The 14,057-nt window shown below is 39.4% G+C and overlaps 1 protein-coding gene across 1 annotated transcript in view; it reads left to right on the forward strand.

The window, feature by feature from the left end:
• FSHR (follicle stimulating hormone receptor) overlaps positions 1-14,057 on the forward strand; it is a gene marked incomplete at its 3' end in the record, with an annotated part of 200,671 nt that overhangs the window by 133,023 nt on the left and 53,591 nt on the right. Inside the window, 2 exon segments of the mRNA NM_001243140.1 lie at positions 8,940-9,014; positions 11,438-11,512. Coding sequence (NP_001230069.1) covers positions 8,940-9,014; positions 11,438-11,512 — 150 coding nt within the window.

A 14,057-nucleotide genomic window follows, 5' to 3' on the forward strand; every position in this document is an offset into this window, starting at 1 on the left:
CTTGGCTATGCAGGCTCTCTTTTGTTTCCATATGAAGTTCAAGGTGGTTTTTTCCGGTTCTGTGAAGAGGGTCATAGGTACCTTGTTGGGGATAGCATTGAATCTGTAAATTACTCTGGGCAGTATGGACATTTTCACGATATTGATTCTTCCTAACCATGAGCATGGAATGTTTCTCCATCTGTGTGTCCTCTTTTATTTCCTTGAGCAGTGGTTTGTAGTTCTCCTTGAAGAGTTCCTTTACATCCTTTGTTAGTTGTACTCCTAGGTATTTTATACTCTTTGTAGCAATTGTGAATGGGAGTTTGTTCTTGACTTGGCTCTCTTTAAATCTGTTATTGGTGTGTAGGAATGCTTGTGATTTCTGCACATTGATTTTGTATCCTGAGACTTTGCTGAAGTTGCTTATCAGTTTCAGAAGATTTTGGGCTGAGACAATGGGGTCTTCTAGATATACAATCAAGTCATCTGCAAATAGAGACAATTTGACTTCCTCCTTTTCTAACTGAATACCATTTATTTTTTACTTTATTTATTTATTTATTTTTTGACCTAATTTCTCTGGCTAACACTTCCAGTACTGTATTGAATAGGAGTTGTGAGAGAGGGCCTCCTTGTCTAGTGCCGGATTTCAAAGAGAATGCTTCCACTTTTTGCCCATTCCGTATGATATTGGCTGTAGGTTTATTGTAAATAACTTTTATTGTTTTGGGATATGTTCCTTTGATACCCAGTTTATTGAGAGATTTTAGCATAAAGGGCTGTTGAATTTTGTTGACGGTCTTCTCTGCATGTATTGAAATAATCATGTGGTTTTGGTCTTTGGTTCTGTTTATGTGGTGAATTATGTTTATAGACCTGTGAATGTTGAACCAGCCTTGCATCCCTGGGATGAAGCCTACTTGATTGTGATGGATATGCTTTTTGATGTGCTGTTGCAATTGGTTTGCCAGTGTTTTATTGAAGATTTTTGCATCTATGTTCATCATGGATATTGGCCTGAAGTTTTCTTTTCTTGTTGAGTCTCAGCCGGGTTTTGGTATCAGGATGATGTTCATTTCATAAAAAGATTTGGGAAGGGTTCCTGCTTTTTGGATTGTTTGGAATAGTTTCAGAAGGAGTGGCACCAACTCCTCTTTGTATGTCTGGTAGAATTCAGCTGTGAACCCATCTGGACCTGGGCTTTTTTTGGTTGGTAGGTTATTAATTGCTGCCTCAACTTGAGCCCTTGTTATTGGTCTTTTCAGGGTTTTGACTTCTTCCTGGGTTAGGCTTGGAAGGATGCAAGTGTCCAGGAATTTATTCATTTCTTCAAGGTTTACTGGTTTATGTGCATAGAGTTGTTTGTAGCAATCTCTGATTGTGGTTTGTTTTTCTGTGAAATCTGTGGTGATTTCCCCTTTACCATTTTTTATTGCATCTATTTGATTATTCTCTTTTCTTTTTTATTCGTCTATTTTGTTGATCTTTTCAAAAAACCAGTTCCTGGATTTACTGATTTTTTGAAGGGTTTTTTTGTGTCTCTATCTCCTTCAGTTCTGCTCTGATCTTAGTTATTTCTTGTCTTCTCCTAGGTTTTGAGTTGTTTTTTTTTTTTGGTCTTGCTTCTCTAGCGCTTTCAATTTTGATGATAGTGTGTTGATTTTAGATCCTTCCTTACTTCTCATGTGGACATTTATTGCTATTTATTTTCCCCTAGACACTGCTTTAAATGTGTCCCAGAGATTTTGGTATGTTGTGTCTTCGTTCTTGTTGGTTTTGAAGAACATCTTTATTTCTGCTTCATTTCATTGTTTATCCAGTCAACATTCAAGAGCCAGTTGTTCAGTTTCCATGAAGTTGTGCGATTCTGAGTTAGTTTCTCAATTCCGAGTTCTAACTTAATTGCACTGTGGTCTGGGAGACTGTTTGTTATAATTTCCATTCTTTTGCATTTGCTGAGGAGTGATTTACTTCCAATTATGTGGTCAATTTTAGAGTAGGTATGATGTGGTGCTGAGAGTAATGTATATTACATGGCTTTGGGATGGAGAGTTCTATAAATGCCTCTTAAGTTTGCTTGTTCCAGGTCTGAGTTCAAGTCCTGGATATCCTTGTTAATTTTCTGTCTTATTGATCTGTCTAATATTGACAATGGGGTGTTAAAGTCTCCCACTATTATTGTGTGGGAGTGTAAATCTCTTTGTAGGTCATTAAGAACTTGCTTTATGTATCTGGGTGCTCCTGTATTGGGTGTCTATACATTTAGGGTCATTAGCTCTTCTTGTTGTATTGATCCTTTTACCATTATGTAATGCCCTTCTTTGTCTCTTTTGATCTTTTTTGGTTTAAAGTCTATTTTATCAGAGACTAGGATTGCAACTCCTCCTTTTTTTTGCTCTCCATTTTCTTGGTAAATCTTCCTCCATCCCTTTGTTTTGAGCCTTTGTGTATCCTTGCACATGACATGGGTTTCCTGGATACAGCACACTGATGGGTTTTGAATTTTTATCCAATTTGCCAGTCTGTGTCTTTCAGTTGGAACATTTAGCCAATTTACATTTAAGGTTAATATTGTTATGTGTGAATTTGAGCCTGCCTTTTGATGCTAGATGGTTGTCTTGCTCATTAGTTGATGCAGTTTCTTCATTGTGACTATGCTCTTTACCATTTGGTACATTTTTGGAGTGGCTGGTACTGGTTGTTCCTTTCTATGTTTAGTGCTTCTTTCAGGAGCTCTTGTAAGGCAGGCCTAGTGGTGATGAAATCTCTCAGCAATTGTTTGTTCATAGAGGATTTTATTTCTCCTTCACTTATGAAGCTTAGTTTGGCTAGATATGTAATTCTGGGTTAAAAGTTCTTTTCTTTAAGGATGTTGAATATTGGCCCCCACTCTCTTTTGGCTTGTAGGGTTTCTGCCAACAGATCTGCTGTGAGTCTGATGGGCTTCCCTTTGTGGGTAACCTGACCTTTCTCTCTGGCTGCCCTTAGCATTTTTTCCTTCATTTCAACCCTGGTGAATCTGAAGATTGTGTGCCTTGGGGTTGCTCTTCTTGAGGAATATCTTTGTGGTATTCTCTGTATTTCCTGGACTTGAATATTGGCCTACCTTGCTATGTTGGGGAAGTTCTCCTAGATATCCTGAAGAGTATTTTCCAGCTTGGATTCATTATCTCCATCACATTCAGGTACACCTATCAAACATAGATTAGGTCTTTTCACATAATCCCATATTTTGTGGAGGCTTTGTTCATTTGTTTTCACTCTTTTTTCTCTAATCTTGCCATCTCATTTTATTTCATTGGTCTTCAATCTGATATCCTTTCTTCTGCTTGGTTGATTTGGCTATTGAAACTTGTGTATGTTTCGTGAAGTTCTCATGCTGTGTTTTTCAGCTCCACCAATTCATTTATATTCTTTTCTAAGCTGTTTATGCTCATTAGCATTTTGTCAAACCTTTTTTCAAGGTTCTTAGTTTCTTTGCATTGGGTTAGAACATGTTCTTTTAGCTCAGAGGAGTTTGTTATTACCTACTTTCTGAAGCCTGTTTTATGTCAGTTCATCAGACTCATTCTCCATCCAGGCTTGTTCCCTTGCTGGTGAGGAACTGTGATCCCTTGGAGGAGGAGAGGCATTCTGGTTGTGGATATTTTCACCCCTTTTGTGCTGGTTTATTCCCATTTTTGTGGATTTATCTAGCTGTGGTGTTTGTAGTTGGTAACTTTTGGATGGGGTCTCTGAGTGGACGTCATTTTTGTTGATGATGAAGTTATTTCTTTCTGTTTTTTAGTTTTCCTTCTAACAGTCAGGCTCCTTTGCTTTTGGACTGCTGGAGGTCCACTCTATACCCTGCTTACCTGGGGATCACCTGCAACAGCTACAGAATAGTAAGGGTTGCTCCCAGTTTCTTCTTCTATTTACTTTGTCCCAGTAGGATACCTGCCAGATGTCAGCCTGAGCTCTCCTTTATGAGATGTCTCTTTGGATGTATGGGGATCAGGGAGCTGCTTGAGGAAACAGTCTGTCCTTTATAGGAGCTCAAGCGCTGGGCTGTGAGCTCTGTTGTTCCATTCAGAGCTGCTGGGCAGATACATTTAAATCTGCTGCAGTGGAACCCATAACTGCCTTTTTTTTCCCAGGTGCTCTGTCCTGGGAAGGTGGGGCTTTATTTATAAGTTCCTGACATGCTGCTGCCTTTTTTCAGAGATGCCCTTCCCAGCGAGGAGGTAGCCTAGTCACAGTCTGCCAGCAGAGGCATTGCTAAGCTGCCATGGGCTCTGCCCAGCTACTGTGTGAGCTTCCTTGCAGTTTTATTTATAGAGGTATAGTTAGAACTGCCTTGGTAATGGAAGTCTGCCTCTGTAATGGCAGACTGTCTCTGTAATGGCAGACTGTCTCTGTAATGGCGGACTGCCTCAGTAATGGCAGATTTCCTCAGTAGTGCTGGACTGCCTTGGTAATGGCAGACCACCTTACTCCCATAGAGCTGGACTATCCCAGGTCCAGCTGTGCTTGCTGTGAAACTCTCAATCCAGAGCATTTCAGATGGCTGGACTTTGTGGGGGTGGGACCATCCAGGCTCCAGTTGAAAATGAGCCCAGATTTGTGTGAATTTTTGTGTGGGGACTCACTGCACCTGCTAAAACAGCCATGTTGGAGACTCATGGCACTTTTCTGCCTGGGAATCTCCTGGTCTGTGGGCAGTAAAAATTCGTTTAGAAATGTGGTGATCACTTGCCCTCTGCATTCTTGCTGGGAACTGCACTCCAGAGCTGTTCCTATTTGGCCATCTTGGATCATCCCTGTTCAGCTAATTCTAAAGGAAGGTGGAAGTGTATGGTTTGAGAGCTTTATGAACTTTTTGGAACATATTTTCATAGGAATTTTTACCTGCCTTCTTATATGTGATACATATGTATTAGAAATGTTATAGTTACAATTACATTATATGCATATTGCATTTCAATATCACAAGATATGACACATATATGTGTTACATATACAGTATGCATTACTATATACACATATTCTGTCTTGTTATACTGAAAAGCAATATACCAAAAGTTTTACTTTTTCTAATAACTCAAATGTACCCCATCAAATACAGATAGCATCCATTTAGGAAAGCCTGGAATACTAGTCTCGCTGAGTTAGAGATGACTGATGAAACACAGGATCCAGTTTATTCATCTTTAGATTCCTGGTGCCTGAAACACAGAAGCTGCTTAATCAAAATTTGTCAAACATGCGTTGAATTAGTTCTCCCCTTTCTTGCACTAAAGCAAAGGTGGAAAATCTTTTATAGTCTCTCAAAAATCATTCATTCATTCAGCAAACACTTGACTGGGAGCAAGAATATTAAGACACAAGGCAATGTCACTGTCCTCCAGCAGTTCCTAGCCTAGTGAGGGAGAAAAAGCAGAATGCAAAGTCAATGCAATATGTGAGGGCCAGTCCTCTCTCCTGTTTAATTTTTCTATGGCTGTTTTGTCAATTCAAGGACCTCATCTGATAGCCAGAAAAGGCCTAGGGAGAGAGCTGTGACCCAGAGAGGCACAGATAAAGGTACCCAGATACTATTAGGTCAGCAGACTAAATGTTTGTGCATGTCACTTGCACATTATACCCTGCATTAGTAAAATTCCCTGGAACAAAGTCCTAAGTCATAAATAAGCTAGGCTGGGCTAGACAAACTAGATGAGGACAAACTTCATCTCCTTCAGTTTAGCAGATGACATTCATAGACCTGAAGATTTCTTTTCCTTAGTCTATCCTTTGATCGATTTATTCATCCAGTAATCATTTATTGAGCACTAACTACATATCAACATACCACCGGATGCTGGAGATACAAAAAAAGATGAATTATACAAGTACCAAAAACAGCAATAACGAAAACTGGTGGTGATTGCTTTAACTGAGAAATGAAAAAGGTCTTGTGAGAACACAGACAATAGGAAAGCTTCAATGCTGGTAGAGTAAAGGAAGGCTCTCCAGAGGGAATGCAGATTTTGTAAACCAAGTACTTCATTCCCCTGGAGCTCCTCTATCACACTTTTCATATCCACCCATGAATATTTACACTGCAGCAAAAAGCCTGGTAGCATATTATTACTACTTCCCTAAAGAACCTTGCAATACAAAGTATGACCAGCGCCTGGGCTATTAGAAATGCAGGACCTCAGGCCCCACTGGAGACCTTCCCAATGAGATTCTGCATTCTAAAAAGATCTCAGTTGTGTTAAGATTTGAGAAGTGCTCTCCTAGAAGATGAGTAAAGGAAAGACTCGTCTCTGAAAATTATCTTCTACAGTGTTTCTGTGCTTGAAGATGAAGGCTCCTTGCACTGTTCAGGAGAAGACTTTACAAATCATTTCATCTATCCCCTTATTTTACAACAAAGGCTCCTGGTCCAGAGGGGTGCTCAGTATGGTGCAGGAGGCAGGGTGGGTAGAAGAAAGTCTGTGAGTCCTTCTGTCAGCCATAGTTGGTCCCTCATACAGGCGGGGCCATTTAACTAATGTGGTGACAAAAATTCCAACCTCACAGGCTTGTCAAAAGGATTGCAGAGTATGCAGGTAAAGTGGCTGATAAACAGTAAACACTCAATAAATTTTAATAGTAATAACTAGAGACAGAATTGGGTTAGATCAGAACAAGATGTCTAAATTTCTCAGTGAAGTACTTTTCCATGGCTGTACCCTGTTCACCTGCCCCCAGTCCTCATCTAGCCAAAGGCATCCCTCTACCCAACCCTAACACCCAGTACTATCTCTGAAGTTGAGACCATTAAAATATGGACTACTTTCTGAAATCACTAATTTAGAAGTGTTTCTTTACTTTGTATGTTCTAATAATTTCTATGTCTTTTTGAAACATAATCCAGATAAGGGAATTCTCAACACATGAATTTGGGCAAGAACATATATCTCTCTGAGTGGTGACCAAATGTACTGCTAACTGCTAGTGAACCTGGAGATAGCTTTTGGAGGAGATGGTTTAATTTGCATTTGAGCCTTTCCTGTTATGTAGCCTTTTCCTGCATGCCTTAGTCTCTATTCTTTCACTCTACTGTATCAAATAAATGCTTTCTTCTTCCATTCCTTTCCCCCTCCTTCTCAATTTTGTACCTCCGAGAACTCCCTGTACATATATGTAATTACATATAAATAGGTTTTATTATATATATTAAAAATAATTACTAAAAATTATATGATATAATTTAATATATATTATATAGACTATAATATAGATGATTCTATATTATATATAGAATATATTGAATATAATATATATTAAAAATATATAATTAGATATATACATAATTAGAAGCACACATACACCACCCTTATCTATGTTCAATTGTGCAAATGGTGAGGACTTTAATTTACCAAATGAATCATGAAGGATGTTATGGAATAAGAGGAGCTCGTCTCACAAAATATCTCCTCATTCATGGGGGCTTATGAGAAACGGCCCTGCCACCACTGGGTTAACAAGCCACAGATGTCATGGGCCCCCTCACAGACACTGCTGCTGCTCACAGTCACACTTCCCTCCCCCATGGGCCTTCTCTTTTCCCTCCCCTCCAGGCCTTTCTCTTGATCAAGAGCCTTTCTAGAGTTCTTCCGCTAAATCCTAGGCCAGCAGACAGCACTTCTACCTCAGCCAATTTGAATGCATGCTGCCTGTGAGATTTCCTGAGACACTCTCAGCTGCCGCATTAAAACTGCATAAGAGTCTTCCTCAGGAGGCCTAATAATAGCACATTTCATCTGTGAGACACTTTATAAATATTAACTGATTACGCTGCCCTGTCTCCTCACAACCTCTGGGCTTCTGCATAGTGGACATCATTCTTCTCTGCCCTCAGATTACTCTGGGAGAAAAAAAGCTGAGACCTGAAGAATCTTTTTCTGAATATTCTAGGCTAAGACATCATTAATGCCAATGGCCTTGCAACAACCTCCACCTAAGTTATGGCTTGGAGTGGGAAGGAATTTAAATCTATGTTTATTTTGTTATTTTTCTTAATTTTTAAGTTCCAGGGTACATGCGCAGGATGTGCAGTTTTGCTACATAGGTAAACATGTGCCATGGTCATTTCCTGCATCTATCAACCCATCACTTAGGTATTGAGCCCAGCATGCATTAGCTATTTTTCCTAATGCTCTCCCTCCCTCAATCCTTCCTCATGACAGGCCCCAGTGTGTGTTCTTCCCCTCCCTGTGTCCCTGTGTTCTCATTGTTCAACTCCCACTTATAAGTGAGAACATGTAGTTTTCTGTTCCTGCGTTAGACATTTATGTGGCCAACAAACGTATGTTTATTTTAAAAGAGACTGGATAGAGGTTCTCATTTCTGAAAGCCAGATTAGCAGAGAGAAAACAACTCAATGCTCTAGGGCAGTGTTGCTGAACTACAGCCAATGGGTCAAATCCAGTCTGACATCTGTTTTTATCAATAAAGTTTTATTGGAACACAGTCAGGCTAATTCATTCATGTGTTACCTATGGTTTCATTTGGGGTACAACGTCAGTTGAGCAGTTGTGACAGAGAACAAATAACCACAGCAAAAGCCAAAAAAATATTTGCTATCTAGCCTTGTAAAAGACGTTTACTGACCCCTGGTCTGGGGAACTTAAATTTTGTTCTCATCCTGTATGTTCCCTAAATTTCTTTAGGCAAATCTCTTCCTTCCTGGACCTCACTTTCTACATCTGTAGACTGGATAATCTCCAGGGTGAACCACTGCCTTAGACTTATTCTCCCATTGTTCTTTAAGTGTTAGCATCTAGTATGTTAGTTTTGTCTTATTACTACAGCTGACTTCTTTGAGGGCAGAAAGAAGTTTTGTGTGTCTCATGAATCCTCCGAGGCACAAGGCTCTATGCTGAGCCCTAAAAATATTCATGGAGTGTAACTTAACTGGCTTGAATTATATATTTTTTTCTCCACAGAGAAATCTCTCAGAACGACATCTTGGAGGTGATAGAGGCAGATGTGTTCTCCAACCTTCCCAAGTTACATGAAATGTAAGCAAGAAGCCTGGGGAATTTGCTAATGGCCATTCTTGAAAATATCCTTAGAGTTCTCCTATATTCCTAGGAAGCCCTGGCTCTGCCATGGCCTCAGATCCCTCGATTGCCATTATAAGATGTCTAAGTCAGCCTAAAAGGCACTGTAATGTGTCTCTATCTAGTGATGCAGGTCACGGCTCAGAGCCTAGTTCATCCTGTGCCGGCCTGTAGCCAAGAACATTGCCAGTGACTGTGTGCAAGTACCTCTATGTCATCCTTTCATTCAAAGTTATTCCAGTCAAAGCCCGAAATAAGTGCCACACTATGTACTTGAAGTTGGTTAGACCTTGTCTGACTACTAGCCTATGCCGTATATTTACCACAGAACCTTGGCCAAGATAGATAACTATCTGAGATTTGGTTTCCTCATCTATAAAACTGAAATAATAAAATTACATATGTCATAGGATTGCTGTGACGAATAAAGGAAATGATAAATGTCAATTAGATCTAGCATATTGACTGGCCTAGAGTGAGTATGTTATAATGATCCTTAGTTCCTCTACTACTCCAGCAAATTTACTTTCTCTTCTTAATGTTCCAGTTTAATGTAATAGCATTGCCCACACAGATCCACATCTGTTTTATACCAGTTTATAATTACTATAGATTATTTCATAGAATCATAGAATATCAAAGCCAGAGGAGACTTTAGGGACTGGTCAACAATTTTTCAATGTATATTCTGTGTATCACTAAAAACTCAGGAAATATTAAGTATTTTTACAAAAGGAAAACATCTTAGGGTCAAATAAGACTAGGAACCATTAGGTAAATAAAATTAGATAGGTTTGCTAATTTTAAGAAAACTTTTCGGAGCCTATAATATGCTAGTACACATTTAGAATCTCCAAGGACATTGTATAAATGTTCGTTAACTAATGTTCCTGGCAAGTTTTCTTTTAGAGATTGTTGATTACCATCTGACAAAATTTCCACGGAACACATTTAGGAAGGCCAATGAACAGCCTCCTGATTTTACAGATGAAGAAGGAAAGGCACAGAGAAGTTGTAAGGCTTATCTAAAGTCGCCCGCCTAAATCCACACACGAATAACAACTTGAACATTAATCTTTTGACTCTTTTGTGTATTTTTAACAAGGATGGATTTTGTTTTTAGCATTTGCCAAATTTCAGTAGGGACAAATACATACACACTGTGTGTATGTGTGTGTGAATTTCTTTAGGAATGATACTCAGTCTGTTCATTTGGCAATTCCCCTCTCCCTTTTCCTTTCCTCTACCCTCTCTGCCTCCCACCTTCATTTTTCCTCATTGCCTCTGCACTCTGCAACTGATGTTCTCCCTCCCTCTTCTCATTATCTTCATGCTTCTACCTTTCTTCTCTTTCTGCTTGGCCTAGTTGGGAAGAACCCAGAGAGATTATCAGAGAAATGAACCAAAGGGCAGCCAGGCCTCTGGGCAAGGTCAAGCAGGCATCATTTGATACAGTTCAATGGACAGTTAAGGTAATGGTTTGGGTCTTTCATCTCTTTCTTGCATGAAGAGGTGCTCACCTCCATGTAGCACTGACTGCACTTAAAATGATTAATTGCCTGGTACTTAGATCTAGGTAGCTACAGGTTATAGCAACATAAAAGCTAATGAAACAGGAAGGAAGTAATTAACAGAGAGCATCTCTGCAAATACACATTGATCCAGCAAGACAAGGAAAGGGCAGGCTCTCTGTGTTGGAATCCAAACGTGAACATGCTCACTTTCAGACTGTTGATCAAGAAACAGCACAGGCCAATACAGGGCAGAAGTCACCCCTTTCCATGAGTGAGCAGCCTCAGTCTACTGCATAAAGGGAATCAATGGCCATTCCCAGCTACTGTATGCTTGGCTTTCACCGTTAAAAGCAAAGAGATATTGATTTTCTCCTGACTTTCATTTTTCTTTGCCATTTCACTCTCTTTCCCTCCAATATATTTTTGTCCCTTACTCTTTTTCCTTATCCTTTTCACCTACTTTTGCTCTTTTTCTTTTGCCTCCCAACCAGACAAAAGCTCATTTCCCTATATCAGTCTCATTCCTACCCTCTTAGCCTCCTCCAACCCTGAAAGACTCTTACTGCTAAAAGGTGCAGCTCTACTCAGGGTGAAGACAGCTCACCCAGCCAATGCTCTGTTTGTCTCCGGTGGACAGGGCCCAGGTAATGAGAATTAAACATTTAGTTTGCATAGGTTAGTGTAATAAAAGGCACTGAATGCTTCCTCAATATTTGTTGAAATGATGGAGGGATGGATAGATAGATGACTAGATGAGTGGATATATGGATGGGATGAATAATTTACCATGTACTCTGCAAAATGTGAAAAAATACTATAGCATTCCTTACCACTGAGATCACTAGCATGTTTTTTCTTCTTTTACAGTAGAATTGAAAAAGCCAACAACCTGCTCTACATCAATGCTGAGGCCTTCCAGAACCTTCCCAACCTTCGATATCTGTAAGAACTCATGTACTTTGATACCCCCATTATGATTACATTGTTCAACCCTATTTTACAAAAAGGCCCAATTGTCTCTGGGGAGCAACTGCTTTTTATCAAGGATGGTCATAGGGGCAGAAGTGGAGGTGGAGAGATACTTGGTGATGGATTTTAGTTTAGTCTAATGAGCAAATTCTACTAATGTTATTGCATTTTGTTTTCATTTACAAAAACAGACATATGAAATGCCATTTGCATTAATGGGACTGTCATGTGGACCTCTTCCAGAACTCAGTCATAATTTAGTGTTAATGAGATGCAGCCAAAATTTCTGCTAGCATTTAGCTCGTGACCTTGACTTCAAAGCCATTGTCTCTCTTGTTCTGCATATACACATTTTTCCTTTGATAAATTACAGCATTTTATTTTGTATGTTTTGGTTAATAACAGACATGGTATTTTATCAGCAGAGATTCCTAGTGTTTCGGCTCTGTCCTTTGGGCCTGCCCCTATCAGCAAAAGCACTGCACCCTCCACCCAAATGGCTTTCAGATTAGCTGAGGGCTTGACAGAGCCATGAGTGTTATAATGGGACCCCACAAAATAACACATAAGAATTTGGACTCTGGAGTTAAACTTTCTGGGTTCAATTACTAGCTAGTGATCATAGGTATGGACTTAACCTTGCATATTGTTTCCTCATCAAGAGAATGGAAATAATAATAATGCATGTGTACCTGTTATCTGTTAGCATCATAATCATACAAAACCAACCACTACCCAAAGATGGAGGCTTAAAGCAACAACTATTTATGATTTTTTCATCTGTCTGTGAGTTCATCAGTGGAATAGTCCTGCTGATCTGAATTATGTCTACCTGACCTCAGCTAAGCTCATTCATGCATCTACTGTTAATTGGCAGGTCAACTAGAAGTTGACCCCACTGGATGGCCTCAGTTGGGATGACTCAGCTTTCCTCCAAGAGGCACTCATTTCTAACAGGGTAGTAGAGTAGGCTTGTTTTCATGGCAATCCCAGGGTTTTAAGAGAGACAGCTGAAGATTGCATGAATCTTAAGGCCAAAATTCAGAGCTAGCACACCATCTCTTTTGATGCATTCTGTTAGCCAAAACAATTCACTGAATCATCCAAATTCAAAAGATGAAGATGTTACTTCTTGATGGGAAAAGCTGCAAAGTCACAACACAAAGGATAGAGAGGACACAGAATTGAAGCCACTCTTGCCATCAAAGTATTTAAAAATTTTTGCACTGTGCCTCTCATAGTAGATGCCCAGTAAATATTAGCTATTAATGATGATATGATTCTGTGTCTAAATTTTCATTCATAAGAACTGGAGTTAACAGGTATAATAAGAAAACACTGGGCCATCCTGTGCCTTAGATCTCTGAATGAGAACTTAGGGAATAAAAGACTTAATAGAAGACAGTCCATATGACCTGGAACTTCTGCTCTCTGATACATAACCCAAAAAGGGTCTGAAAAAGAGAAACAAGGTAATCTGCTTCTAAGCTACTGTCAGAGGTAGGCTGGCTTCATGGGCACATAGAACTTTGTGCTCAGAAGGGCCCCCACACTCAGAGGACTGCATACTGGGTTTCATTCTCTGCTATTACCATCTTGTAATGCTTAAACAAGAGGCTCTGCATTTTCATTTATACTGCATCCCACAAATTATGTAGCCAGTCCTGCTTAGAGGTTAGGGTTATGAGCTCCTCTAGTTTCAGGCTTGGGAGTCTTGATCTCTAAGTTGATCATGTTCCTTAGGGACAGAAGCTTTGCTATGCTCTCTGCAGAGGCTAACCTGCCTAGGCACATAGCAGTGGAGGAAACATGTGACAACAGAGAAAGCATGAACCTCATAATCAGAAAATCTAAGGCTTCATCCTGATTCCAGCGTTCAATAGTTGAGAAATCTTGGGCCAATCACTGGACTACTGATATGCACGTGACTTATATGAGCCTCAAACAAGATTTAGATATGAAAATATTTTGCCAACTACAAAGTGCTCAAAAACATTAATAAATGTATTTGTAGACAAATTATTTCTGGTCAACTACTCAAAGTCTACCATCCCATCCACAGAAAAATTCTAGTAAGTGTTGAATAGAGAATTATGCTGCCGATTAAGACCTTCAGCTTTTTCCTCCAAGTGCTTGGCATGGGTTCAAAAAGAGGAAGTTAGAGCATGCCTTTGAATTTAAATGAACAGAATGAAAAAGAACCTACATATGAAAAACTATGACTTCAGAAGGACTGGAATCCAAGTAGAACATTGATATTTATTAGCTAGCTAGTTAATTACTGTCTCTAAACCTTGGTTTCCTTATCCATAAATTGAGTGGTTGTAAAAACCAAATAAGATTATGCCTTTAATAAAAAACACTTTGCAAATTGTTCTGTATAAAAACTGCAGAGAATTATACAAATATAAAATTATTAGTACCTGTTACCAAGTAAGTTTACTTCATTCTTTCTTTTCTTTCCTTCTTTCTCTCAACTCCATCTCTCCCTTCCAGATCCTTCTCTTTCTTTGCTTTG

The sequence above is a fragment of the Callithrix jacchus genome, chromosome 14, assembly GCF_049354715.1.
Source record: "Callithrix jacchus isolate 240 chromosome 14, calJac240_pri, whole genome shotgun sequence".
Classification (NCBI taxonomy): domain Eukaryota; kingdom Metazoa; phylum Chordata; class Mammalia; order Primates; family Cebidae; genus Callithrix; species Callithrix jacchus.